Genomic DNA, 25,255 nt, shown 5'->3' with positions numbered 1-25,255 from the left:
TTCAACAAGTCAAGAAATGTTACGAATATAGAAAACTATTCAGAATATTCAAAATTGTCTCACAAATCCAAATATTGTTATTGTTTTCGAAAAATGTTCTGAAATTTAAAAAAATGTTCAAGCTTTTAAAAACTTATTTAACAATTCAAAACATGAACACATTTTCAATTTTTGTTCTCAAAATTCTATAATTGTTCGAGCTTTTAAAAAAATGTTCGGGAATTTCAAATTATCTTTGCACTTTACAAAAATTGTTCCCATTATTCAATTTTTTGTTCTCAAAAGTCAATAAATGTTCACTATTTCAGTCAATGTTCAGGAATTCCAAAATTTGTTTTGTCGAAATATGTTCACGCTTTTATTTTATTTATTGGAATTTGTCCGAGTTTTTCAAATTTTTGTCTTCTTTATTCAAACTTTGTGCGTTGCTACAAAAAATAACAATTTCGAGGAAAGTTCGAACTATATCAAAAAAGCTGTCCGGGTTCTTTTATACCGCCACGCTCCTCTTTTTCACAAGTAGTTGTTAGGTCAACTGGTTAGCTGCTCTCCGACCGTAGTTGTAGGTGCTGAGTTCGAATCCTGGTGACAGAGACTCTGCCTGCGTTTCCGTTTTTTTAACATCAATGCGCTCACTACATCACCCTCTATTTGGGCCGGCCCAGTCGGGGGGTACGTGCGTGCGTCGCTTCGCTGTTTGACGCAAAATGCGTCGAGTAGGAGCTCCCACTCACAGTCTCCTCCTGTGATTTACTGTACTGGTATGATATGCATAACTTGGGCGTCTTTTGTTGTTCCTGGCCCAAGAATGTGATAGCTCCACCATATTTTTAGCTAGCAACTGGCATTCATCAACATTAGAAGGGCATAACACCCACAAAAGGTAAAATGCTGCCCTCTGAGCAAGACTGATATCGCTTATTGATTCAGCAGTTTTCTCCTCAGATAATACTTCTGATAAATAACCTTGTGAACCTTCCTGGTGAAATAGTAGAGCAGTGGCAAAATTGAACCAGGTAGGGAAGTTCGTAATTGTCAACCTGCAGCACCACAGAAGGAGCAATTAGCTTTGAATTGAACAGCATTGCTAAATATCTGGATATTATTGTTTGCATGTTAATAAGCATACCAAGCAGAACTGTATTTGAATTTGACCAATCCCTTTGGTGGCTGTTTCTTGCCAAAGTGTGACCCTTTTGATGTTTGTGATTGTATGTTTTTCCATGAAGAGTTGTCGCTGCTTGTTTCACCCAAGAAAACCATAGCTTCTATGTAAGAAACAAGATCCAAAATCGTCTGCATGATATGGGTCCAGTTAGTATGGCAAGTAAATCCCTTTGTTGGCTTGGGAAATAAGCATGTGTAAAGGGACATTTCTGTCCCAGTTCCATGGATATTCCCCATCCCATAGGCTCAAGAAGAATCTCTAACACTCATGATACCACTGCTGTGCAAAGTACTAGCACAGAACCCATACCCCTGCAAACAGAAATGATATACACAAAATAAGGACAAATTATAAAAGAGATCTCCACAAAGAAGCCCAGAAGATTAATGCATTCAGACAACATGCAGAACCGTGTGGATCCATAATAGTGCTGTGGGTATACCACTTACAACAGGAGGAAGGAATGCTACAGAAGATTAAACAATTAACTCTCTGGTTAATAAAGTTCCATAACTAACAGATGATGAATTTTAAAATGATACAGAACATGAATCTGTTAATTCAGTTTCGAGGTAGTTTAAATCCAAGCTTTGAAGAGTTTACTTGGCCATGAATATTACCCTATTTTCTAATAATGAACTTCAACCTTGCTAGATGCAGGCTCAAGACATAACACTTTTAATTGTGCTGTGTGCAAGTTTAATTGCAAGTGTGAAAATGATTCGAGATGCCAACTGACATAAACACAACAAACTCAGAGTCACAAACAAAAATAGAGAAGCTAGTACAAGTATTATGAGGTGTGAACTTACGTCGCAAGAAACCATATATGGAATAATGACCACATCTCCAAGAACGCTGATGGGGAGCAAACTAAGCATATTACAATCACACGCCATGCTACCCGATCATGTAATTCTTTTCTCAGACAAAGCAAAGGCCTTGTAATTGCTTCTCGTAGCATCTCTGAAAGATCATGTTTCAGAATTGATGGGTCGTAATGCCACAAATGGACCCTGCCACACACAAACCAAAAATGCAAAACAAATCAGTAAAATACGTAAAAGAATGGCAGGATTTTTTTTCTCAAATTAGGCACAGGAGAAATGATCACTTAATGTAAGCACAGATAAGGTTAAAAAAAGTGCCAATAACCCAACATTGTACTACTCACAAAACAGTACAATTTTTTTGATAAGAGAGGGTTAAGATCGTTGTACACTTCTGGGATTCCAGTTGCACTTTAGCATACATTGCCTTATTGTTCTATATCATGTTTGCAGCGAAAACATTACTAGAAGACAGCTCAAAGCAGACGAATATCATACAACACCCTTAAATCTAATGCTAGTACCATGTTGGTCCATGTAGAACTGTCCCAAGCATACCTCGGCGGGATTGAGCCATCATCGGGAAGCACTTGATAAGATGGATGGGTTGTTACATCCAGAGAAATGGTACCCATCTCGCAACTGCTTTCTCCATCTTCTCTGTAATATGGCGAAGGAAAGAGACACTGGTAACGAGGGGATAACAAGGCTGTTTTCACAGCAGCATGCAACAGATCATAGGAATGCCCCGCAACTGCACAAAATAAAGTCAGAATACATGAACATCAACACAAGCAATTAACATACTGTTAACCTACAGCCAGCCTGAGGAAATGTCATGAGTTGAGCACTGAATTGCAAGTCACGTAGATATGAATGATTAATAATGCCGCGCCATCTTAAAGTTCGTTTGAAAGTTGCAGCATTGCAATCTACTGCATGCTATTCGGGGAGAGCAAAGGAAGGGGAGAAATCTCACCATCCCGGCCCCCCAATTTCTCGACGAGGGCGGCGCAAGAGCGGACCAGCTCGCGGCAGTCCCGGGGCGAGATGGAGCTCCCGACGCAGAGCATCTCGGCGCGGTCGTCGGTCCGGGCCACTCGGCACGAGGCCGAGTCGGAGAGCGCGGAGACGGCGGTGCGGACGAGGCAGCCCAGGCGAGCCCTATCCACCTGCAATGCCAACGCACATCAGCACCGACCAAGGCTCGCAGGGAGGGCAAGGAGATTGGGGGGAGGGGGATTGCCTCCTGTGGGTCGAAGCACATGAGGGAGAGCGCGGCGTCGAGGACCCTGGTTCTGGAGGAGGCAGGGGCGGCGGCGCGGGGGTTGAGGGCAGCCACGAGGGAGGAGATGGAGGCGGAGAGCGAGTCGGCGGCGACGGAGGAGGGGCCCGCGCCGCCGGGAGGGCGGGAGAGGCGGGAGGCCACCTCGGCGAGCAGGTGCGTGAGGTCGTCTAGGGGAGGAGGCGCCATTTTTTTGGGGTTTGCCGCCGCGACGGCGACGGCGACGGCGTCCAAATCCGAAGCCGGGAAGAGGGAATGGCCCGGTGGGCTTTTGTGCTTCGGTTCAGCTGGAAATGGGCTTGGATTCGAAAATCTGTATGTCCTAGTCTTAAACTTGTGGCTTTGCAAGTTGCGGTGGTGTAGCAAGACATGAATTTTGTAATCAGACATAAACTCAGTTTTGCTGATCTGGGTGTATTATACTAGCTTATAGTATAGAAGAAATATATATGGCTTTACAATCATGCCAATTAATAATTAATTAAGATGGAGTTTTAGAAGCTTCACATTTGATAACTATTACTTTAGTAAGTTTGCTTGCATGCTTCACATGATATTTGCAGGAGAACAAACCCACAAGTTCAAACCAAGATTTGCATGCAAGTTCAAGTCTCTTTGTTGGATTAAATATTTATTTCTGAGGCTGCACTTGCAAAATACATCGAATTGGTTGCTAAACTTGGTAGTCGTGTTCAAATACGGTGCATTTGTCGTCCATTCTAAATATTATGGAAATTGTAGTACTAGTACTAAAAATAAAGTTAGAATATTCTTGTCATGTAATAATATGCATACAAAAATAACTTACTTTTAAAACAAGTTAATGTAATTTTTAAAAATATTCACATGTTACTTAAAAAAATCACGCAATAAAGATAATATTGATGTATTTAAAAAATGTATGTATAATTTCAAAAAGTGTTCATTTGAGGATCTATAGTCTTGGGGTACAGTAGGCTATTAATTTTATTCACACAATTTTTTCCATTTAAGTTTATTCAAAAACCAAGTTGATTGGATGATCCAAGAACCAAGTGAGGCTAATTTTGTGGGATCTTCAAAATTAATCAAGATTTGGGGGGGGGGGGGAGCTAGTAACACAAGGGGGTGGAAACACATGTCAAATCCATGCCAACCATGATCTTTGATACCATCTAATGCAAGGTTCCCGATCTTTACGATCCGACTAGTGGTATGAGGATGAACACAAGGGAAACAAGTGTTAAACAAAGGGGGAAAACTCAAATAAAGCAACATAAAGATAACAAGAGCTTGAATGGCTCAAATCCAATAAAACACACCCAAATATGTAGCCTTGAATCTTGGGAACCAAACCCACTCAAGTCTTAATGAAACTAAAATCTCTTATGGTAAGTCCACCGATCCAATAGAACCCAACAAAGAGAAGATTGACAAGAAAAGGTCATGATGTCACTCTAACTAGATCCACTAGGGGATGGGTCTTGGGCACCCCACGAGGGGAGGATCTTGACTCCACATAAGGAGTGGAAAGAGCAATGTTCAATTATCTTTATTAAATTCTAGTCTGACCCTAGATCTGAGGAGAGGAAGAGGTATATACCAGTGTAAGGTAGAAAATGGCATAAGGGGTAAGTGTTGGAAATATGCCCTAGAGGCAATAATAAAATGGCTATTATTATATTTCCTTGTTCATGATAATTGTCTATTGTTCATGCTATAATTGTGTTATCCGGAAATCGTAATACATGTGTGAATACATAGACCACAACGTGTCCCTAGTGAGCCTCTAGTTGACTAGCTCGTTGATCAACAGATAGTCATGGTTTCCTGACTATGGATATTAGATGTCATTGATAACGGGATCACATCATTAGGAGAATGATGTGATGGACAAGACCCAATCCTAAGCATAGCACAAGATCGTGTAGTTCGTTTGCTAGAGCTTTTCCAATGTCAAGTATCATTTCCTTAGACCATGAGATTGTGCAACTCCCGGATGCCGTAGGAGTGCTTTGGGTGTGCCAAACGTCACAACGTAACTGGGTGGCTATAAAGGTGCACTACGGGTATCTCCGAAAGTGTTTGTTGGGTTGGCACGAATCGAGACTGGGATTTGTCACTCCGTATGACGGAGAGGTATCTCTGGGCCCACTCGGTAATGCATCATCATAATGAGCTCAATGTGACCAAGTGGTTGATCACGGGATCATGCGTTACAGTACGAGTAAAGTGAATTGCCGGTAACGAGATTGAACGAGGTATTGGGATACCGACGATCGAATCTCGGGCAAGTAACGTACCGATTGATAAAGGGAATTGTATACGGGATTACTTGAATCCTCGACATCGTGGTTCATCCAATGAGATCATCGAGGAGCATGTGGGAGCCAACATGGGTATCCAGATCTCGCTGTTGGTTATTGACCGGAGAGTCGTCTCGGTCATGTCTGCGTGTCTCCCGAACCCGTAGGGTCTACACACTTAAGGTTCGGTGACGCTAGGGTTGTAGAGATATTAGTATGCGGTAACCCGAAAGTTGTTCGGAGTCCCGGATGAGATCTCGGACATCACGAGGAGTTCCGGAATGGTCCGGAGGTAAAGATTTATATATAGGAAGTCCAGTTTCGGCCATCGGGAAAGTTTTGGGGGTAATCGGTATTGTACCGGGACCACCGGAAGGGTCCCGGGGGTCCACCGGGTGGGGCCACCTATCCCGGAGGGCCCCATGGGATGAAGTGGGAGGGGAACCAGCCCCTGGTGGGCTGGTGCGCCCCCCTTGGGCCTCCCCCTGCGCCTAGGGTTGGAAACCCTAGGGGTGGGGGGCGCCCCACTTGGCTTGGGGGGCAAGCCACCCCCTTGGCCGACGCCCCCCCCCCCCCCCTTGAGATGGATCTCTAGGGGGCCGGCTGTTGGGGAACGTAGTAATTTCAAAAATTTCCTACACACACACAAGATCATGGTGATGCATAGCAACGAGAGGGGAGAGTGTTGTCCACGTACCCTCGTAGACCGAAAGCGGAAGCGTTATGACAACGCGGTTGATGTAGTCATACGTCTTCACGATCCGACCGATCCAAGTACCGAACGTACGGCACCTCCGAGTTCTGCACACGTTCAGCCCGATGACGTCCCTCGAACTCCGATCCAGCCGAGTGTTGAGGGAGAGTTTCGTCAGCATGACGGCGTGATGACGATGATGATGTTCTACCGACGCAGGGCTTCGCCTAAGCACCGCTACAGTATTATCGAGGTGGACTATGATGGAAGGGGGCACCGCACACGGCTAAGAGACGATCAACTTGATCAACTTGTGTGTCTAGAGGTGCCCCCCTACCCCCGTATATAAAGGAGTAAGGGGGGAGAGGCGGCCAAGGGGAGGAGGCGCGCCCAAGGGGGGCAATCCTACTCCAAGTAGGATTCCCCCCTCTTTCCTAGTCCAAGTAGGAGAGGGGAAGGAAGGGAAGGAGAAGGAGAAGGAAGGAGAGGGAGGAAAAGGAGGAAAGGGGGGCCGCCCCCTAGTCCAATTTGGTTTGGGCTAGGGGGGCCGCGCGCCCTGCCTCCTCTCTTCCACCACTTGGCCCATGAGGCCCATTACTTCTTCCTCATATTCCCGTAACTCCCCGGTACCTCCGAAAATACCCGAATCACTCGGAACCTTTCCGATGTCCGAATATAGTCGTCCAATGTATCGATCTTTACGTCTCAACCATTTCGAGACTCCTCATCTTGTCCCCGGTCTCATCCGGGACTCCGAACTCCTTCGGTACATCAAAACTCATAAACTCATAATATAAATGTCATCGAAACTTTAAGCGTGCGGACCCTACGGGTTCGAGAACTATGTAGACATGACCGAGACACGTCTTCGGTCAATAACCAATAGCGGAACCTGGATGCTCATATTGGCTCCCACATATTCTACGAAGATCTTTATCGGTCAGACCGCATAACAACATACGTTGTTCCCTTTGTCATCGGTATGTTACTTGCCCGAGATTCGATCGTCGGTATCTCAATACCTAGTTCAATCTCGTTACCGGCAAATCTCTTTACTCGTTCCTTAATACATCATCTCGCAACTAACTCATTAGTTGCAATGCTTGCAAGGCTTATGTGATGTGCATTACCGAGAGGGCCCAGAGATACCTCTCCAACAATCGGAGTGAGAAATTCTAATCTCGAAATACGCCAACCCAACATGTACCTTTGGAGACACCTGTAGAGCTCCTTTATAATCACCCAGTTACGTTGTGACGTTTGGTAGCACACAAAGTGTTCCTCCGGCAAAGGGAAGTTGCATAATCTCATAGTCATAGGAACATGTATAAGTCATGAAGAAAGCAATAGCAACAAACTAAACGATCAAGTGCTAAGCTAACGGAATAGGTCAAGTCAATCAAATCATTCTCCTAATGATGTGATCTCGTTAATCAAATGACAACTCTTTGTCTATGGCTAGGAAACATAACCATCTTTGATCAACGAGCTAGTCTAGTAGAGGCATACTAGTGACACTCTGTTTGTCTATGTATTCACATATGTATCATGTTTCCGGTTAATACAATTCTAGCATGAATAATAAACATTTATCATGATATAAGGAAATAAATAATAACTTTATTATTGCCTCTAGGGCATATTTCCTTCAGTCGCCCACTTGCACTAGAGTCAATAATCTAGATCACATTGCCATGTGATTTAACATCAATAATTCACATCACCATGTGTTTAACACCCATAGTTCACATCGATATGTGATCAACACCCAAAAGGTTTACTAGAGTCAGTAATCTAGTTCACATCGTTATGTGATTAACACCCAAAGAGTACTAAGGTGTGATCATGTTTTGCTTGTGAGATAATTTTAGTGAACGGGTCTGTCACATTCAGATCCGTAATGTATTTTGCAATTTTCTATGTCTACAATGCTCTGCACGGAGCTACTCTAGCTAATTGCTCCCACTTTCAATATGTATCCAAATTGAGACTTAGAGTCATCTGGATCAGTGTCAAAATTTGCATCGACGTAATCCTTTACGACGAACCTTTTGTCACCTCCGTAATCGAGAAACATATCCTTATTCCAGTAAGGATAATTTTGACCGCTGTCCATTGATCTACTCCTAAATCACTATTGTACTCCCTTGCTTAACTCAGTGTAGGGTATACAATAGATCTGGTACACAGCATGGCATACTTTATAGAACCTATGGCTAAGGCATAGGGAATGACTTTCATTCTGTTTCTATCTTCTGCCGTGGTCGGGCTTTGAGTCTTACTCAATTTCACACCTTGTAACACAGGCAAGAAACTCTTTATTTGACTGTTCCATTTTGAACTTACTTCAAAATTTTGTCAAGGTATGTACTCATTGAAAAAACTTATCAAGCATCCTGATCTATCTCTATAGATCTTGATGCTCAATATGTAAGCAGCTTCACCGAGGTCCTTCTTCGAAAAACTCCTTTCAAATACTCCTTTATGCTTTGCAGAATAATTCTACATTATTTCCGATCAACAATATGTCATTCACATACTCTTATCAGAAATGCTGTAGTGCTCCCACTCACTTTCTTGTAAATACAGGCTTCACCGCAAGTCTGTATAAAACTATATGCTTTGATCAACTCATCAAAGCGTATATTCCAACTCCGAGATGCTTGCACCAGTCCATAAATGGATCGCTGGAGCTTGCATACTTTGTTAGCTCCCTTTGGATCGACAAAACCTTCCGGTTACATCATATACAACTCTTCTTCCAGAAATCCATTCAGGAATGCAGTCTTGACATCCATCTGCCAAAATTCATAATCATAAAATGCGGCAATTGCTAACATGATTCGGACAGACTTAAGCATCGCTACGGGTGAGAAGGTCTCATCGTAGTCAATCCCTTGAACTTGTCGAAAACCTTTTGCGACAAGTCGAGCTTTGTAGACAGTAACATTACCGTCAGCGTCAGTCTTCTTCTTGAAGATCCATTTATTCTCAATTGCTTGCCGATCATTGGGCAAGTCAACCAAAATCCACACTTTGTTCTCATACATGGATCCCATCTCAGATTTCATGGCTTCAAGCCATTTTGCGGAATCTGGGCTCACCATTGCTTCTTCATAGTTCGCAGGTTCATCATGATCTAGTAGCATGACTTTCAGAACAGGATTACCGTACCACTCTGGTGTGGATCTCACTCTGGTTTACCTACGAGATACGGTAGTAACTTGTTCAGAAGTTTCATGATCATCATCATTAGCTTCCTTACTAATTGGTGTAGGTGTCACAGAAACCGGTTTCTGTGATGTACTACTTTCCAATAAGGGAGCAGGTACAGTTACCTCATCAAGTTCTACTTTCCTCCCACTCACTTCTTTCGAGAGAAACTCCTTCTCTAAAAAGGATCCATTCTTAGCAACAAATGTCTTGCCTTCGGATCTGTGATAGAAGGTGTACCCAACAGTCTCCTTTGGGTATCCTATGAAGACACATTTCTCCGATTTGGGTTTGAGCTTATCAGGATGAAACTTTTTCATATAAGCATCACAACCCCAAACTTTAAGAAACGACAACTTTGGTTTCTTGCGAAACCACAGTTCAGATTGTTTCGTCTCAACGGACTTAGATGGTGCCCTTTTTAACGTGAATGCAGCTGTCTTTAATGCATAACCCCAAAACGATAGTAGTAGATCGGTAAGAAACATCATAGATCGCACCATATCTAATAAAGTACGGTTATGACGTTCGGACATACCATTACGCTGTGGTGTTCCAGGTGGCGTGAGTTGCGAAACTATTCCGCATTGTTTCAAATGAAGACCAAACTCGTAACTCAAATATTCTCCTCCATGATCAGATCGTAGAAACTTTATTTTCTTGTTGCGATGATTTTCCACTTCACTCTGAAATTATATGAACTTTTCAAATGTTTCAGACTTTATGTTTCATCAAGTAGATATACCCATATCTGCTCAAATCATCTGTGAAGGTCAGAAAATAACGATACCCGCCGCGAGCCTCAACACTCATTGGATCGCATACATCAGTATGTATTATTTCTAATAAGTCAGTTGCTCGCTCCATTGTTCCGAAGAACGGAGTCTTAGTCATCTTGCCCATGAGGCATGGTTCGCAAGCATCAAGTGATTCATAATCAAGTGATTCCAGAAATCCATTAGCATGGAGTTTCTTCATGCGCTTTACACCAATATGACCTAAACGGCAGTGCCACAAATAAGTTGCACTATCATTATTAACTTTGCATCTTTTTGGCTTCAATATTATGAATATGTGTATCACTACGATCGAGATCCAACAAACCATTTTATTGGGTGTATGACCATAGAAGGTTTTATTCATGTAAACAAAACAACAATTATTCTCTTATTTAAATGAATAACCGTATTGCAACAAACATGATCAAATCATATTCATGCTCAACGCAAACACCAAATAACACTTATTTAGTTTCAACACTAATCCTGAAAGTATAGGGAGTGTGCGATGATGATCATATCAATCTTGGAACTACTTCCAACACACATCGTCACCTCGTCTTTTACTAGTTTCTGTTTATTCTGCAACTCCCGTTTTGAGTTACTACTCTTAGCAACTGAACCAGTATCAAATGCCGAGGGGTTGCTGTAAACACTAGTAAAATACACATCAATAACATGTATATCCGATATACCTTTGTTCACTTTGCCATCCTTCTTATCCACCAAATACTTGGGACAGTTCCGCTTCCAGTGACCAGTCCCTTTGCAGTAGAAGCACTTAGTCTCAGGCTTAGGACCAGACTTGGGCTTCTTCACTTGAGCAGAAACTTGCTTGCCATTCTTCTTGAAGTTCCCCTTCTTCCCTTTGCCCTTTTCTTGAAACTAGTGGTCTCGTCAACCATCAACACTTGATGTTTTTCTTGATTTCTACCTTCGTCGATTTCAGCATCACGAAGAGCTTGGGAATCATTTCTGTTATCCCTTGCATATTATAGTTCATCACGAAGTTCTACTAACTTGGTGATGGTGACTAGAGAATTCTGTCAATCACTATTTTATCTGGAAGATTAAATCCCACTTGATTCAAGCGATTGTAGTACCCAGACAATCTGAGCACATGCTCGTTGCTTGAGCGATTCTCCTCCATCTTTTAGCTATAGAACTTGTTGGAGACTTCATATCTCTCAACTCGGGTATTTGCTTGAAATATTAACTTCAACTCCTGGAACATCTCATATGGTCCATGACGTTCAAAACGTCTTTGAAGTCCTGATTCTAAGCCGTTAAGCATGGTTCACTAAACTATCAAGTAGTCATCATATTGAGCTAGCCAAACGTTCATAACGTTTGCATCTGCTCCTGTAGTAGGTCTGTCACCTAGCGGTGCATCAAGGACATAATTCTTCTGTGCAGCAATGAGGATAAACCTTAGATCACGGATCTAATCTGCATCATTGCTACTAACATCTTTCAACATAGTTTTTCTCTAGGAACATATCAAAATAAACATAGGGAAACAACAACGCGAGCTATTGATCTACAACATAATTTGCAAAATACTATCAGGACTAAGTTCATGATAAATTTAAGTTCAATTTAATCATATTACTTAAGAACTCCCACTTAGATAGACATCCCTCTAATCCTCTAAGTGATCACGTGATCCAAATCAACTAAACCATAACCGATCATCACGTGAGATGGAGTAGTTTCAATGGTGAACATCACTATGTTGATCATATCTACTATATGATTCATGCTCGACTTTTCGGTCTCCGTGTTCCGAGGCCATATCTGTTATATGCTAGGCTCGTCAAGTTAAACCTGAGTATTCTGCATGTGCAACTGTTTTGTACCCGTTGTATTTGGACGTATAGCCTATCACACCCGATCATCACGTGGTGTCTCAGCACGAAGAACTTTCGCAATGGTGCATACTCGGGGAGAACACTTTTACTATGATAATTTAGTGAGGGATCATCTTATAATACTACCGTCAATCAAAGCAAGATAAGATGCATAAAAGATAAACATCACATGCAATCAATATAAGTGATATGATATGGCCATCATCATCTTGTGCTTGTGATCTCCATCTTCGAAGCACCGTCATGATCACCATCGTCACCGGCGCGACACCTTGATCTCCATCATAGCATCGTTGTCGTCTCGCCAATCTTATGCTTCTACGACTATCGCTACCGCTTAGTGATAAAGTAAAGCATTACAGGGCGATTGCATTGCATACAATAAAGCGACAACCATATGGCTCCTGCCAGTTGCCGATAACTCGGTTACAAAACATGATCATCTCATACAATAAAATTTAGCAACATGTCTTGACCATATCACATCACAACATACCCTGCAAAAACAAGTTAGACGTCCTCTACTTTGTTTGTTGCAAGCTTTACGTGGCTGCTACGGGCTTAAGCAAGAACCAATCTTACCTACGCATCAAAACCACAATGATAGTTTGTCAAGTTGGTGCTGTTTTAACCTTCGCAAGGACCGGGCGTAGCCACACTTGGTTCAACCAAAGTTGGAGAAACTGATACCCGCCAGCCACCTGTGTGCAAAGCACGTCGGTAGAACCAGTCTCGCGTAAGCGTACGCGTAATGTCGGTCCGGGCCGCTTCATCCAACAATACCGCCGAACCAAAGTATGACATGCTGGTAAGCAGTATGACTTATATCGCCCACAACTCACTTGTGTTCTACTCGTGCATATAACATCAACACATAAAACCTAGGCTCGGATGCCACTGTTGGGGAACGTAGTAATTTCAAAAATTTCCTACGCACACGCAAGATCATGGTGATGCATAGCAACGAGAGGGGAGAGTGTTGTCCACGTACCCTCGTAGTCCGAAAGCGGAAGCGTTATGACAACGCGGTTGATGTAGTCGTATGTCTTCACGATCCGACCAATCCAAGTACCGAACATACGACACCTCCGAGTTCTGCACACGTTCAGCCCGATGATGTCCCTCGAACTCCAATCTAGCCGAGTGTTGAGGGAGAGTTTCATCAGCACGACGGCGTGATGACGATGATGATGTTCTACCGATGCAGGGCTTCGCCTAAGCACCGCTACAGTATTATCGAGGTGGACTATGGTGGAGGGGGGCACCGCACACGGCTAAGAGACGATCAACTTGATCAACTTGTGTGTCTAGAGGTGCCCCCTGCCCCCGTATATAAAGGAGCAAGGGGGGAGAGGCGGCCAAGGGAAGGAGGCGCGCCCAAGGGGGGCAATCCTACTCCAAGTAGGATTCCCCCCTCTTTCCTAGTCCAAGTAGGAGAGGGGAAGGAAGGGAAGGAGAAGGAGAAGGAAGGAGAGGGAGGAAAAGCAGGAAAGGGGGGCCGGCCCCCTAGTCCAATTCAGTTTGGGCTAGGGGGGCCACGCGCCCTGCCTCCTCTCTTCCACCACTTGGCCCATGAGGCCCATTACTTCTTCCTCGTATTCCCGTAACTCCCCGGCACCCCCGAAAATACCCGAATCACTCGGAACCTTTCCGATGTCCGAATATAGCCGTCCAATATATCGATCTTTACGTCTCGACCATTTCGAGACTCCTCGTCTTGTCCCCGATCTCATCCGGGACTCCAAACTCCTTCGGTACATCAAAACTCATAAACTCATAATATAAATGTCATCGAAACTTTAAGCGTGCGGACCCTACGGGTTCGAGAACTATGTAGACATGACCGAGACACGTCTCCGGTCAATAACCAATAGCGGAACCTGGATGCTCATATTGTCTCCCACATATTCTACGAAGATCTTTATCGGTCAGACCGCATAACAACATACGTTGTTCCCTTTGTCATCGGTATGTTACTTGCCCGAGATTCGATCGTCGGTATCTCAATACCTAGTTCAATCTTGTTACCAGCAAATCTCTTTACTCGTTCCGTAATACATCATCTCGCAACTAACTCATTAGTTGCAATGCTTGCCAGGCTTATGTGATGTGCATTACCGAGAGGGCCCAGAGATACCTCTCCAACAATCGGAGTGACAAATCCTAATCTCGAAATACGCCAACCCAACATGTACCTTTGGAGACACCTGTAGAGCTCCTTTATAATCACCCAGTTACGTTGTGACATTTGGTAGCACACAAAGTGTTCCTCCGGCAAACGGGAGTTGCATAATCTCATAGTCATAGGAACATGTATAAGTCATGAAGAAAGCAATAGCAACAAACTAAACGATCAAGTGCTAAGCTAACGGAATGGGTTAAGTCAATCACATCATTCTCCTAATGATGTGATCTCGTTAATCAAATGACAACTCTTTGTCTATGGCTAGGAAACATAACCATCTTTGATCAACGAGCTAGTCTAGTAGAGGCATACTAGTGACACTCTGTTTGTCTATGTATTCACACATGTATCATGTTTCCGGTTAATACAATTCTAGCATGAATAATAAACATTTATCATGATATAAGGAAATAAATAATAACTTTATTATTGCCTCTAGGGAATATTTCCTTCACCGGCGCCCCCCCTGGACCCCTATATAAAGAGGGGGGAGGGAGGGCTGCACACCCTAGCCCCTGGCACCTCCCTCTCCCTCCCGTGACACCTCTCCCTCTCGCTGAGCTTGGCGAAGCCCTGCCGAGATCACCGCTGCTTCCACCACCACGCCGTCATGCTGCTGGATCTCCATCAACCTCTCCCTCCCCCTTGCTGGATCAAGAAGGAGGAGACGTCTTCCCCAACCTTCCGTGTGTTGAACGCGGAGGTGTCGTCCGTTCGGCGCTAAGATCATCGGTGATTTGGATCACGACGAGTACGACTCCCTCAACCCCGTTCTCTTGAACGCTTCCGCTCGCGATCTACAAGGGTATGCAGATGCACTCATCTCTCTCGTTGCTAGATAACTCCATAGATTGATCTTGGTGAAGCATAGAAATTTTTTTATTTTCTGCAACGTTCCCCAACAGTAAGGTACAAGGGCTTTGCCCATATTCACACATAGATGGAACCTGAAAGGGGGTAAGTGGGAAAGTCCTCGGGCATGACTGCAGACAGTTTGCGGTTTCCGGTTTGTCTGCACGCATATTGGAGGTGGCGCAGACATGTCCATGTTTTTCCACTAGCAGAATGGAGGTCGTGCGTATAGTCCGTGCTTTGTTCGCGGCTTTTTTGCGATGCCTATAGTGACTCTTCCATCCTTTTTATTTGGGCTTATCTTCTCCTCTCTCAGTTTCGCCTCCACCGTCACTTGTAGTGGTTCTTGTGGATACCTGAGTATGTATCCACTTGAGTTAACAAACCATTCATACATGGTGAAAAGTCACATGTGTTCAGGAATAGAGTCACCTCGGCTCGTAGAGCTTTAGCTTGGGCTCTCTTCATGGGGCCAATGGACATCATCGAAGTAGTCGGTGGCATAATTGGACTTGAGGAGGTGATGTCCGAGGGCCACACACGTATCACATGATGACCTTGACTTAGATCCACATGATTATTATTTTTTTGTAATAAACTTCTCAACATCTTGATCCTTCATAGCTTAACATATAAGCTAGAGCATGCTTTCATTTTGAGTTCCTCATAAGAACTCCGTCTTCTACACTTTCTTCTGTTTCAACCTTGAAACCAATACATGGTCCTCAAGTATTGCCTATGAAAAAATCCTTTAGATATAAATCAATAAAAAAACTAGTTCATAAAAATATCATTAATTATCAAAACCACGCATGGGGCTCCATGCGCTTTCCTGATCACAGTCGCACAAAGTGCCAACTTGTGTGTGTGCGCGTGAGATGGTCCTCAAGCTCAAAATGCATGCCCAGTCCAATGTGGTCAAACGTACACGCCTAAAGATCTCCTTCAAGTTCTTTGGACCTTTCAAGATTGTAGAGCGTGTCAATGTAATGTCAATGTAATCGCTTACATGTTGGAGTTGCCACCAAACTGGCATGTGGACCGATCTTCCATGTGTCGCAGATCAAGTCGTTCACCGCGAAGCTATAGACGGGTCTTCTTTGAGCTGCAGCAACCCGATAGCCTTACAACGGTGCCTCTATTCCCCGCTTATACTGGACGGCTGCCTAAAAAAAGGGTAACAACGCGGTGGTGCAGATCCGGGTACAATTGTGGTCTCTATCACATGATTCCGCGATGTGGGAGGACTACGAAGTGCTACACTACGGCTTTTTATTGGCGCCAATCTGGTAGGGATAATCGTTTCAAGGAGGAGAGGATATCACACTTGTGCCTACGATTGATGATGTTCTCGCGAACTAGAAGGAAGGAGAGCGGGACCCGCGTGTAAGTGATAGGAAGGTGTTGACATGTGTGTGTGTGTGTGTGTGGCCCCAGTCACAATGTGTAGATGATATAACCCAGCCAACGTACAGAATAGTGATGAGAAAGTAAAATCTTGCTTCCCATAGTGGATATTTCTAACTCGCGAGCTTTAGTGGTCTCTCTGTTTGATTTTTAAAAAATCACATTTTCAAGTTTTTAGAAATGTGGAAAAAAATCTTGCATGCTGTCACCGACGTATCCCACAAACACGCAAAATGTCAATTTGAAATACTTTATATTCGAAGCTACACAAAAATGACAGACGTGTGGATTTGAATATACACACTTTCAAGTCTTCAAAATATACAAATCTTGTCTTCTTAGAATTTCACATCGTGATATTTCATATTTGTAGCATGCATCATTGAATCCATCCACAGAGTTTTTTGAAAACTTGTACAATGTGGTTCCTATTTTTTTACAACGGGGTCACTACTATAGAGCTCAGGAGTCAAATAGCTTTTCGACCTTCCCATCTCCTTATCGCACCCACCTTCTCCATTGCTTAAAAAGAAAAGAAAAACTTATTTGCTTCTTACCTCCTCCTCAAGTAAGCTCCCGAACTGGGCCTTCGTCCAGAGCCCGCAATCCACGGCCCCTTCGCTTCACATCTAACCCCGAGCCCCAACACTGCACCGCTTTCTCCTTCCGCTTGCTTCGCGTCGCGGAGCCGCGGAGGAAGGAAGACCCACGGGCGCGGCGCGACTCCTGCCGCCAGCGAGCATCGGCGGCGGCTGCTGCGTCGGAGGTCAGTCCCGTACCGCTCGTGCTCTTCCCCCGCTTCCCCCTCCCTCCCTCCTCGCTCGCTAACATCTCGGGCGCGCGCAGGTAGGCAGGCAGCCGCGGATGCACCCATTCCGTCCTCCGCTCCGGCGACGTTGAAGAGGTCGACGACGTGCGCTTCGCTCACCACCCGCTCCTCCTCCGCCGCCCCGCCCGCGTGGGTAAGTGCATCGTCCTCTCCTCCCCCTCTCGCCCCCTCCCTCGGCCGCGACGCGCGTGCGCCCGCCAACCGGAGCGCGGCTGGCAGATGGATGACCGATTTTGGGTCCGTTTTCCATGGATTACGGTTCGGTTAGATGAATCGATGCTTTTTACATGTTGAATGAGCGATTGCTGCTGGATATGGCCCTGGATCCTGCCTCTGTCTGTCTCGCTGTATCGGTGTGTGCCTCTTGTGGTTGTTCTGCTGCAGTGCTGCTTCAGTTCCAGGCCTCCGTGCTGTCTGTAGTGTCCGCGCTAGCGTGTTAAGGTTCTGGGTCAACTCTGTCGAGTCCTTGAGGTTTGCTGCTCTGCGGTTGTGTGCCCTGTATGTGTGCTTAGTCTGAATCAAGTTAAGTTCATCTGCTCGTTTGGTATGTGTGTCACTCTGGTTTCCCCACGGCTGAACATAACTGCATTTTGCTGAACTGAAACGTGTGGTCGGCCAGGACATTGTCTACCAGCAGCGAGCTACAACTCTGTGTGTGCAATAATCCAAGCTTGCTTTTGTGGACAATGCGTTGATTGTTGAGGCCTTTGGTACCCAGTTTTTGGACAATTTCTGCTTCCTTCCATGCGGATGCCACCCGCGGCTAGCTTGTACACCTGCCGCATTTTTTCCTCAAAAAAAAGAAGTCCTAAAACCTGCCTGATGTATTGCTTGATGGAATGCCTGAATCTGTGCTCTGTTGATTATTTGCCTAACTGTTTTATCTAGTTGTTTTCATCTACTGCTGCTGTTTGTTTGAATGCTCCTTTGATGCTATATGCCAGAGAGAAGATGATGGGCGCAGCGAGGAAGATGGCGACGGTGGTCGTCTTTGGCCTGCTTATCACCACTGTCTCTGCAGGAAGAGTGAGTATGCTCTCCTCTCCAACATCCGCTGAGCATCTGGGACGCTCCTCACTTGCCTCGGCCACCACTTCCTCAAGCAGACCAAAAGAATCTACAGTTCGTATTGGTATGTCTTTCGTTTCCACCACCTTTCTGCATATGCTTAAGACATTCCATACTTTTGTACAAGCTAGGAGATTATCACAGGAGTGTCATCTCGCTGAGACCAACGAGTGCCCTGCACACCCACTGACACCCAGTATAAGCTCACTTCTCCTAACTAAACTACAGCCTCCAACTACGGCTAATTTTAATTGCGCCTAGTCAATCATGATCTGAGTAATCCGCCAGCGCTCTCGGGCTTCTGAAAGTTTTAATTGAGTTGGAATAGAACGTGCACACATGTATACACTTGGCAGGATAACATGTATAATGGTTGCACTCAACTCTATGCATATCTAACTTCAAAACAATTGTAATGGAGACTGCACACAACTGAGGTGTAGGATCCTACATTGGTGCATCACACATTATCATTCCTCCTGTTTGATATTTACAGCTGCATGTGGATGGAAATTTCTGAAGTGTTGTGAACTTGTGATATTTGGGAACTCCACTAGGACCTGAGTTTCTCATGTTAGTTTGCATTGCAGCAAGTGTGGGAATGTTAGTTGTACATTCCTGACAATGTTTGCGATGGGTGTTTAAGATTAGATCGATTTTCTCAAGAAATTTTTTGTTACATGGCATTCTATTTGTACAGCATTGGTCTAGTTCATACGGCGGCCATACCGCACATGGATGCATGTGTTTGTCGCCTTGCGTGTCTTCTGAAATCAGTTGTAGTTCATTGCTCAGTAGATTCTTCTTCACCATACTGAATTACTAACTCTGTCAAGTTATAGGCTGTGTTCGTTTCCTCAACAGATTCCTCTCGTATTTCATCTACTTGTACTAGTTTTATTTTCCTAACAACATCCTAGTATCGCAGAGCGAACGCCTGAACTGTTTTATCTCCACAATCAACTACTAGTTTTTTTATATTCAGTTGCTTCAAGAAGTCTGTTCAGACTCTTAGCTAGACCTGCCAACATTAATTCTCGTCCTTTTGATGCTATTTACAAGTGTGGATGCAAATCTTGTCACTGATTGAAATTTGCTTGCAGATTCTGTGGTTGGCTGCAGTCCAAAGGAAGTGGCAAGAGAACTGGTAATCAATTGCCGCGAGCCTGTCAACGCTCCAATGCCAATTGAGGCTTGCTGTGCGGTCGCTGTCGGCACTGTTGGAAGGCCCTCGTGCTACTGCTTGGTCAAGGAGGAGGCTGCCTTTGGGATGTCGCCGCTTTTCAACATCAGCAACATGGCGCAGCTGCTGGCCAGATGTGGCGCGTCAATCTACTTAAACAAGTCCCTCAACAACCGATGCGATCGGTCATACGATGAGAAGGAAACAGCCGAGTGCACATCGCCTCAGATGACACCCAGGACAGACAGTTGCAAGACCGCCAAGGTGTCAGGTTATGTTGCCTGGATACTGGCCGCTGTGTTGGCTGGGTTCTTGGTTTGCAAGGTATGTTGCCAACCAGCACCGGCAGCACAAGTTGTGTACATGCCAGAGATTCAGTTGGTGAGGCCTAGAGGAAACTGCAATGAAGACCAGGGACCGAGAGCATCTGACGCAGGGGCTGGAACCAGTGGTAGTGATTCATCTGCTACAAACTCTGAAGATGGTGAAGATACCGTTTCGCATACAAGTCAGGACCTCATCCTAGAAGGGAAGAGGAACCGCAACCCGAACCCGAGGTTCGTTGGAGGTCCATGGGTTAAGAAGTGAATGATAAAGGCGAAGTATGCTACTTGAAATATGCTGATGGCTTGCTGTTGACGGAGAAAATCTTGTCTTGGTACTGATTGTATGATCGATTTTGGAGTACCAGCGATACCATTTTGCTATGCACATGGTCTTAGAATATTGCTGTAGCTTAAGATTCCTCCCTTGTTGAGATAACACAGCGCCTATGCGTCATATTGCATTCAGGTGGGGATTTGTGATTCTCAGTGGCTCACGCGCTGGATAAGCTGGGATGCACTATTTTTTTTTTCCTTTTTAAGAACAGGGTTGGTGTGAGGCATGAATTGATAGTACACGTAAGATCAACTGGATCCATATTGAAATATCCTTGCTATTCGCAACTCTTATCTTCCTTCCTATTCGCCAGGTTGATCAAAACGTCAATCCTTTTTGTTGCCATGCACCAGAATCCGCAAGAAACGTAGTACAGTGCATCAGGATAATGTTATAACTTCGCAACTATGATTAGCACATAGAAACATCATTAGCACTAGCACCCATGTTTCTGTGACTTTCTTTGCTCCAAACGTTAGTAAACACTGTGAACCAAGGAAGGATCGGCATATCAGTGTGAAAGGCAACTAATATAGGAATGCATCTTCAATTATGTCTTCTTTCCTTTTTTTACTTTATCATTCCTTTTTTTCGTTTTTCGATTATGTTATTTCTATTTTTCTTTTTTCTCTTCCTAGTTCGATAATTTTCTTTCAAATTTGTAAACTTCATTTAAATTCAATGAACTTTTCTAAATTCAATGAACTTTTTTCAAATTTGATGAACTTTCTTAAAAATTTGATGAATCTTTTTCAAATTTGATGGACTTCTTTCATATTTGATGAACTTTATTCAAAAAAGTTTTCCAAATTCGATGAATTTTTTTCAAATTCAATGAATTTTTCTCAAATTGGTTTTCCCAATTCAATGAACTTTTCTTCAAATCTGATGAGCTTATTTCAAATTCGATTAACTTTTTCAAATTAGTTTTCCGAATTTGATGAACTTTTTTCGAAGTTATGAAAATTTTCAAATTTGTAGTCTTTTTTTATAAATCCATGAACTTTGTTTCAATTTTGATGATTTTTTTTCAAAATCGATGAACTTTTTTCAATGATTGGTAACCATTCACTAGATTTTTAGTGAACTTTTTAAATTCTCGATTTTTTAGTAATTCAAAAAAGTGATACATTAGGTGGTTTCGTGCAATAAATAGGGCAGTGACATTGTCATTATAGATTGGCGCGGTTACAGATCACTAATGGCAAATGGCTCGAGTGGCTAGCGAAAGTAGTACGTGAACGGAAGCACGTGAGTTTGAAACTTGAAGAGAGCAGAACTGTTTTTGGGCAATGATCTGCGCGGGCGCGCCGGCCCCAATTTCGGCCGGCCGGCCTGCAGCCACACGATTGCGTGCAGTATCACCATTGGATCTCCCTCCCACAGGTACGTCGTCTTCCTCGGTTGTAGCAAAACCAAACGTTTGTGGTAGCATCCTCGACCACCGTGCGCCGATGCAGCTCCGCCGTCGCCGCTCGTCGTAGCCTCGCAGTTGAAGCTTTTTGCAAGGCCGGTTGAAGCTTTCTATATCGCTGGGGTTGCAGCAAAAAAATGGGGAGACGCCATGGCCGTCGTCAAGGAAGATTTCTTAATCTCTAGTTGAAGCTTTTTCATCTGCGGGTTGAAGCTTTTTATCAAACAGTTGTAACTTGTACTGTATTCCGTTGTCTGGTTGAAGCTTTTTTATCTACTGGATGTTTGGATGTAGCTTTTTGTGTCCATGGTTGTAGAACGGAAAAACGCCGTTTGCAACTCTTCCTAGTGTCGTGGTTGCAGCTCCTCCAGGGCACCATGGTTGTAGCACGGGCACCTTGGTCCTCCCGGTGTTTGGCCTGTCACCGGTAGCAGCAAAAAAGGAAGAGAGGAGGAGGAGGAGGAAAAGGAAGAAAAAGGAGGTGTGAATATGCTGAACTTATACTTCTTCTCTGTTATGCGTAAATCTGCTGGCAGCAGCGAAGTTCGCTTGGTTTGTCGGTTTGGTCAAAACTCCTATTGTTGAGCAATGCAACAGCAAGGCTTACATTATAGAGCATGCGACGGTGACTACCTTTCTAGCATTAGTTTGTGTGATTCTTTCATTGGACATTCTCACAAGCCGTGACTAGTATTTATAAATTATGAATGACGATTAATTGAAATATATGCCACATCCAATTCATGTGTCTTAGTTTATTGGCCAAAAGGTGCTTGCTGGACAATTGCAGGTTTGGTACAATTTTTACAACTTTTTTGTGCATCGCGGGCCTGCTACAAACTTATTGGAAAAGAGAATATTTTCTCCTGTATTTGCAGCACCAGTCGTTTGAGTTGGGGCGACTCTGACCCGATGTGTTCAAATCACTACAAATACTATGATCCGAGGAAATGAAATCGTGATGTGCGTCGGGGCTGTGTATAGGTAGTAAATGGGCCCGGTTTTGGGGATGTCGGTTCTAAATGGGCTTGTTAAGGTGAGGTGGCGTGTGAGGCATATTTTAGCGTGCATACCGCTTCCTCATTTTGTTCTCGCGTTCATTTTGGCGATTGTATAGGCGACGGCGGCAGCTGTGGGGGCGTGCCCTTGCCTTCGGTTCGCAGGAGGGCGGTGGTGTTCTTGTTGGCTGCGTTAGTTGTTCTCTTGGGGGATAGGGTCGGTCTCTGTGATCTGCTGGGTGGGTGGAGGCGTGGAGGTTGGCGGCCGCTTGCGGGTTTCCTATGCTTCTTTGGCTTCCTGTGCTGCGTTTAAGGGTCTGACTTCTTCCCTTTCTATTTCAGTTCCTTTGTATACTGATTATTGTGTTGCTTGTGTGATAATGTTGTATACTTGGGTGGACTATGGATGTGAATGTGATTTTTTTAGGGGAAGGGGTTTTTGATTTTTGTGTGAGGATAGGGCGGCGGGGGTCTGTTGGGTGGAGTTTGGTCGATGTGGGGATTGCATGCCTTTAGTTGTCGAGGCGCCATATGTGGGTTCGCAGGTGCATCTGGGATTTAATCGACGTTGGTTTGTCCATCTCCGACGTCGGTCTGAAGGAGCTTACCTTCTGGGCTGCTGGGCGTGTGGTTTTGTTCGGCCATGTGTGATTCTGACGGCATGATGAGAGAGCAAATGGTGGATGCGGGAATAGAGTTAATGTTTTTATGTGATACTCATACAAGTATTTGGCTTTGAATATACTAGCACATATGCCCGTGCGTTGCAACTGGGAGATAATTGTTTTTTCAACAAGCGGCGAAAAATATAATTGTTGTGTTTATAAAAACGATCTCCACGGCGGTGGGTGACCGAGTGAGGAGCTGCGGTCTTCCCACGAGTCATGTTTGGCCCGTGAGATCTTCATAGTGGTGGGGTTAGTCAACGCGGCGGCGACCACCCAACTTGTACCTTTTTTTCCTCCGGGTCAACCTCTGTCTCGGAGTTGTGGTTCCATCTTCATTTGGTTGCTGGGCGGTGGGCGACCTTCAAGGCACGGTTACTTCGACCACTTTCTCATACGACGACGTAACCGGACGGATTACTAATTACAGCGCATAAATTATGTTTCATTAGCATAAGTAGCGCATAACCAGGCATGAACGTCCCATCATTCTCAGGGTTTATTTTCTTCAACTATTTTTGCGCTCACGTGCCCATAAATTTTATTAATTAGAGCAAAACCAGCATATTCTCTTTTATTAGCACGTGCCCATATTTTTTTCCCATTATAGCCAACCAGCATGGCACGTGCAAGTTATCTCCAGCATATTGTCTTTTATTGGCAAGTTCCTTCGTTCTGCTCATAATTCTCGAAACAACCTTCTTATTCTCACATAACTTCCTTATTTCTAGACAACTTATGGACATATAGAAACTGGTGTTATTTAGTATAAAATTTCAAGATGAGATTGTTCCTATCGTAATTGCAAGCTAGCTGAGTTGGTTTTATCCGTGGGCACAATAGGGAAGGTCCATAGTTCAATCCCCTTGGGCCCCTCTTTTTTTGCTCGTCCGTCCTACAGAAAAAGAAATGTGTGGTAGATCCAGTTTGGCACACCTGGGGGACAACCGAAAAAATTGGGGAGCTAAGTGTTGAATGGACGAAACAAAATCTATACACATTTTTTTTTCTTAGGGCAGCCGTGTGGGAGCTACTATATGACGCTAGTTGCGTCAAATAGCGCGTGGGACGCACAATAGTTCGCGTCTGGGCCAGCCCACTGGCAGGCACCGAAATAACCTGTATTTGCAAGGCACGAGCTATAATCCAAAAAACGACGTGTGGAACACTGAAACACATGACCTTAAAGACCAGATCACGTGCCGCTAGCCACGGCAACAAACGCCTACTACTAACCAATGGCCAGCGTGCATATTTAAGAACATATTGCAACGTTGGATATAAAATACTTTTTGATTTTATTTTAAATATGAATTGCCGAATATTCTTTGAAACATGAGCATTTTTTGAAATTACGAACAATGCTTTTAATATTCCGTTCATTTTTTTAAAAAGCATGCTTTTTTTGAAATAATATCATTTTTTGAACACAAAAACCTTCTATCAAAAATCTAACATTTTTTTTATTTTTGGCCGGCTTTTGAAAACTGAACACATTTTCAACATTCAGAGCAAAATGTGTTCTTAAACTCAGACATTATTTTGAATTTATGAACATATTACTAAAAGAATAATATATTTCATTTTTAGAACATTTTTAAAATACATTTTTTAAATCACACACTATTTTGGAATATTTCTTAGTTTGAAAAAAAACCGGAACGGGAAAATGAATTAATGTTCCAAATATTTTTGAAAACGCGAACACAATATTCTAATTCAAATATTTTTTGAAACTTTTACAAAAATTAAGATTATAAACTTTTTTTAAAATTTTGAATTACGAAATAAGGTAAAAATAAAAATAATTTTGGACGAAAAAACAAAACGGGGCAGCCCAGTCTTGGGCGCCCCGTGCAAATCTACTGC

The 25,255-nt window shown here is 43.8% G+C and overlaps 1 protein-coding gene and 1 pseudogene across 2 annotated transcripts; one reads left to right on the top strand and one right to left on the bottom strand.

Moving 5' to 3' along the window:
- Positions 1–505: 505 nt before the first annotated feature.
- Positions 506–3,505, bottom strand: LOC125518357 (uncharacterized; annotated as a pseudogene). Its single transcript, XR_015611515.1, has 6 exons — positions 3,245–3,505; positions 2,978–3,170; positions 2,557–2,752; positions 1,981–2,184; positions 1,130–1,479; positions 506–1,040 (listed from the first exon to the last, which is right to left on the bottom strand). The product of XR_015611515.1 is annotated as an uncharacterized LOC125518357 (transcript).
- A 13,686-nt stretch (positions 3,506–17,191) lies between these two features.
- LOC125523306 (uncharacterized) lies at positions 17,192–20,592 on the top strand. The gene is made up of 4 exons (XM_048688354.2): positions 17,192–17,335; positions 17,416–17,531; positions 18,343–18,530; positions 19,570–20,592. The coding sequence occupies exons 3-4, from the start codon at positions 18,350–18,352 to the stop codon at positions 20,235–20,237; spliced, it is 849 nt and encodes a 282-aa protein (XP_048544311.2). The 5' UTR covers positions 17,192–17,335; positions 17,416–17,531; positions 18,343–18,349; the 3' UTR covers positions 20,238–20,592.
- Positions 20,593–25,255: the final 4,663 nt, after the last annotated feature.

The sequence above is a fragment of the Triticum urartu genome, chromosome 7A (assembly GCF_056163025.1).
Source record: "Triticum urartu cultivar PI428250 chromosome 7A, HENAU_Tu73, whole genome shotgun sequence".
Taxonomy (NCBI): domain Eukaryota; kingdom Viridiplantae; phylum Streptophyta; class Magnoliopsida; order Poales; family Poaceae; genus Triticum; species Triticum urartu.
This window is presented reverse-complemented; position numbering and strand designations above follow the sequence as displayed.

Bases quoted from the DNA above. Each gene is read 5' to 3' on its own strand.
- LOC125523306 (XM_048688354.2), top strand. From the start codon at position 18,350: ATGATGGGCGCAGCGAGGAAGATGGCGACGGTGGTCGTCTTTGGCCTG. The intron at 18,531-19,569 runs GTATGTCTTTCG...ATTTGCTTGCAG, and splicing joins AGAATCTACAGTTCGTATTG to ATTCTGTGGTTGGCTGCAGT.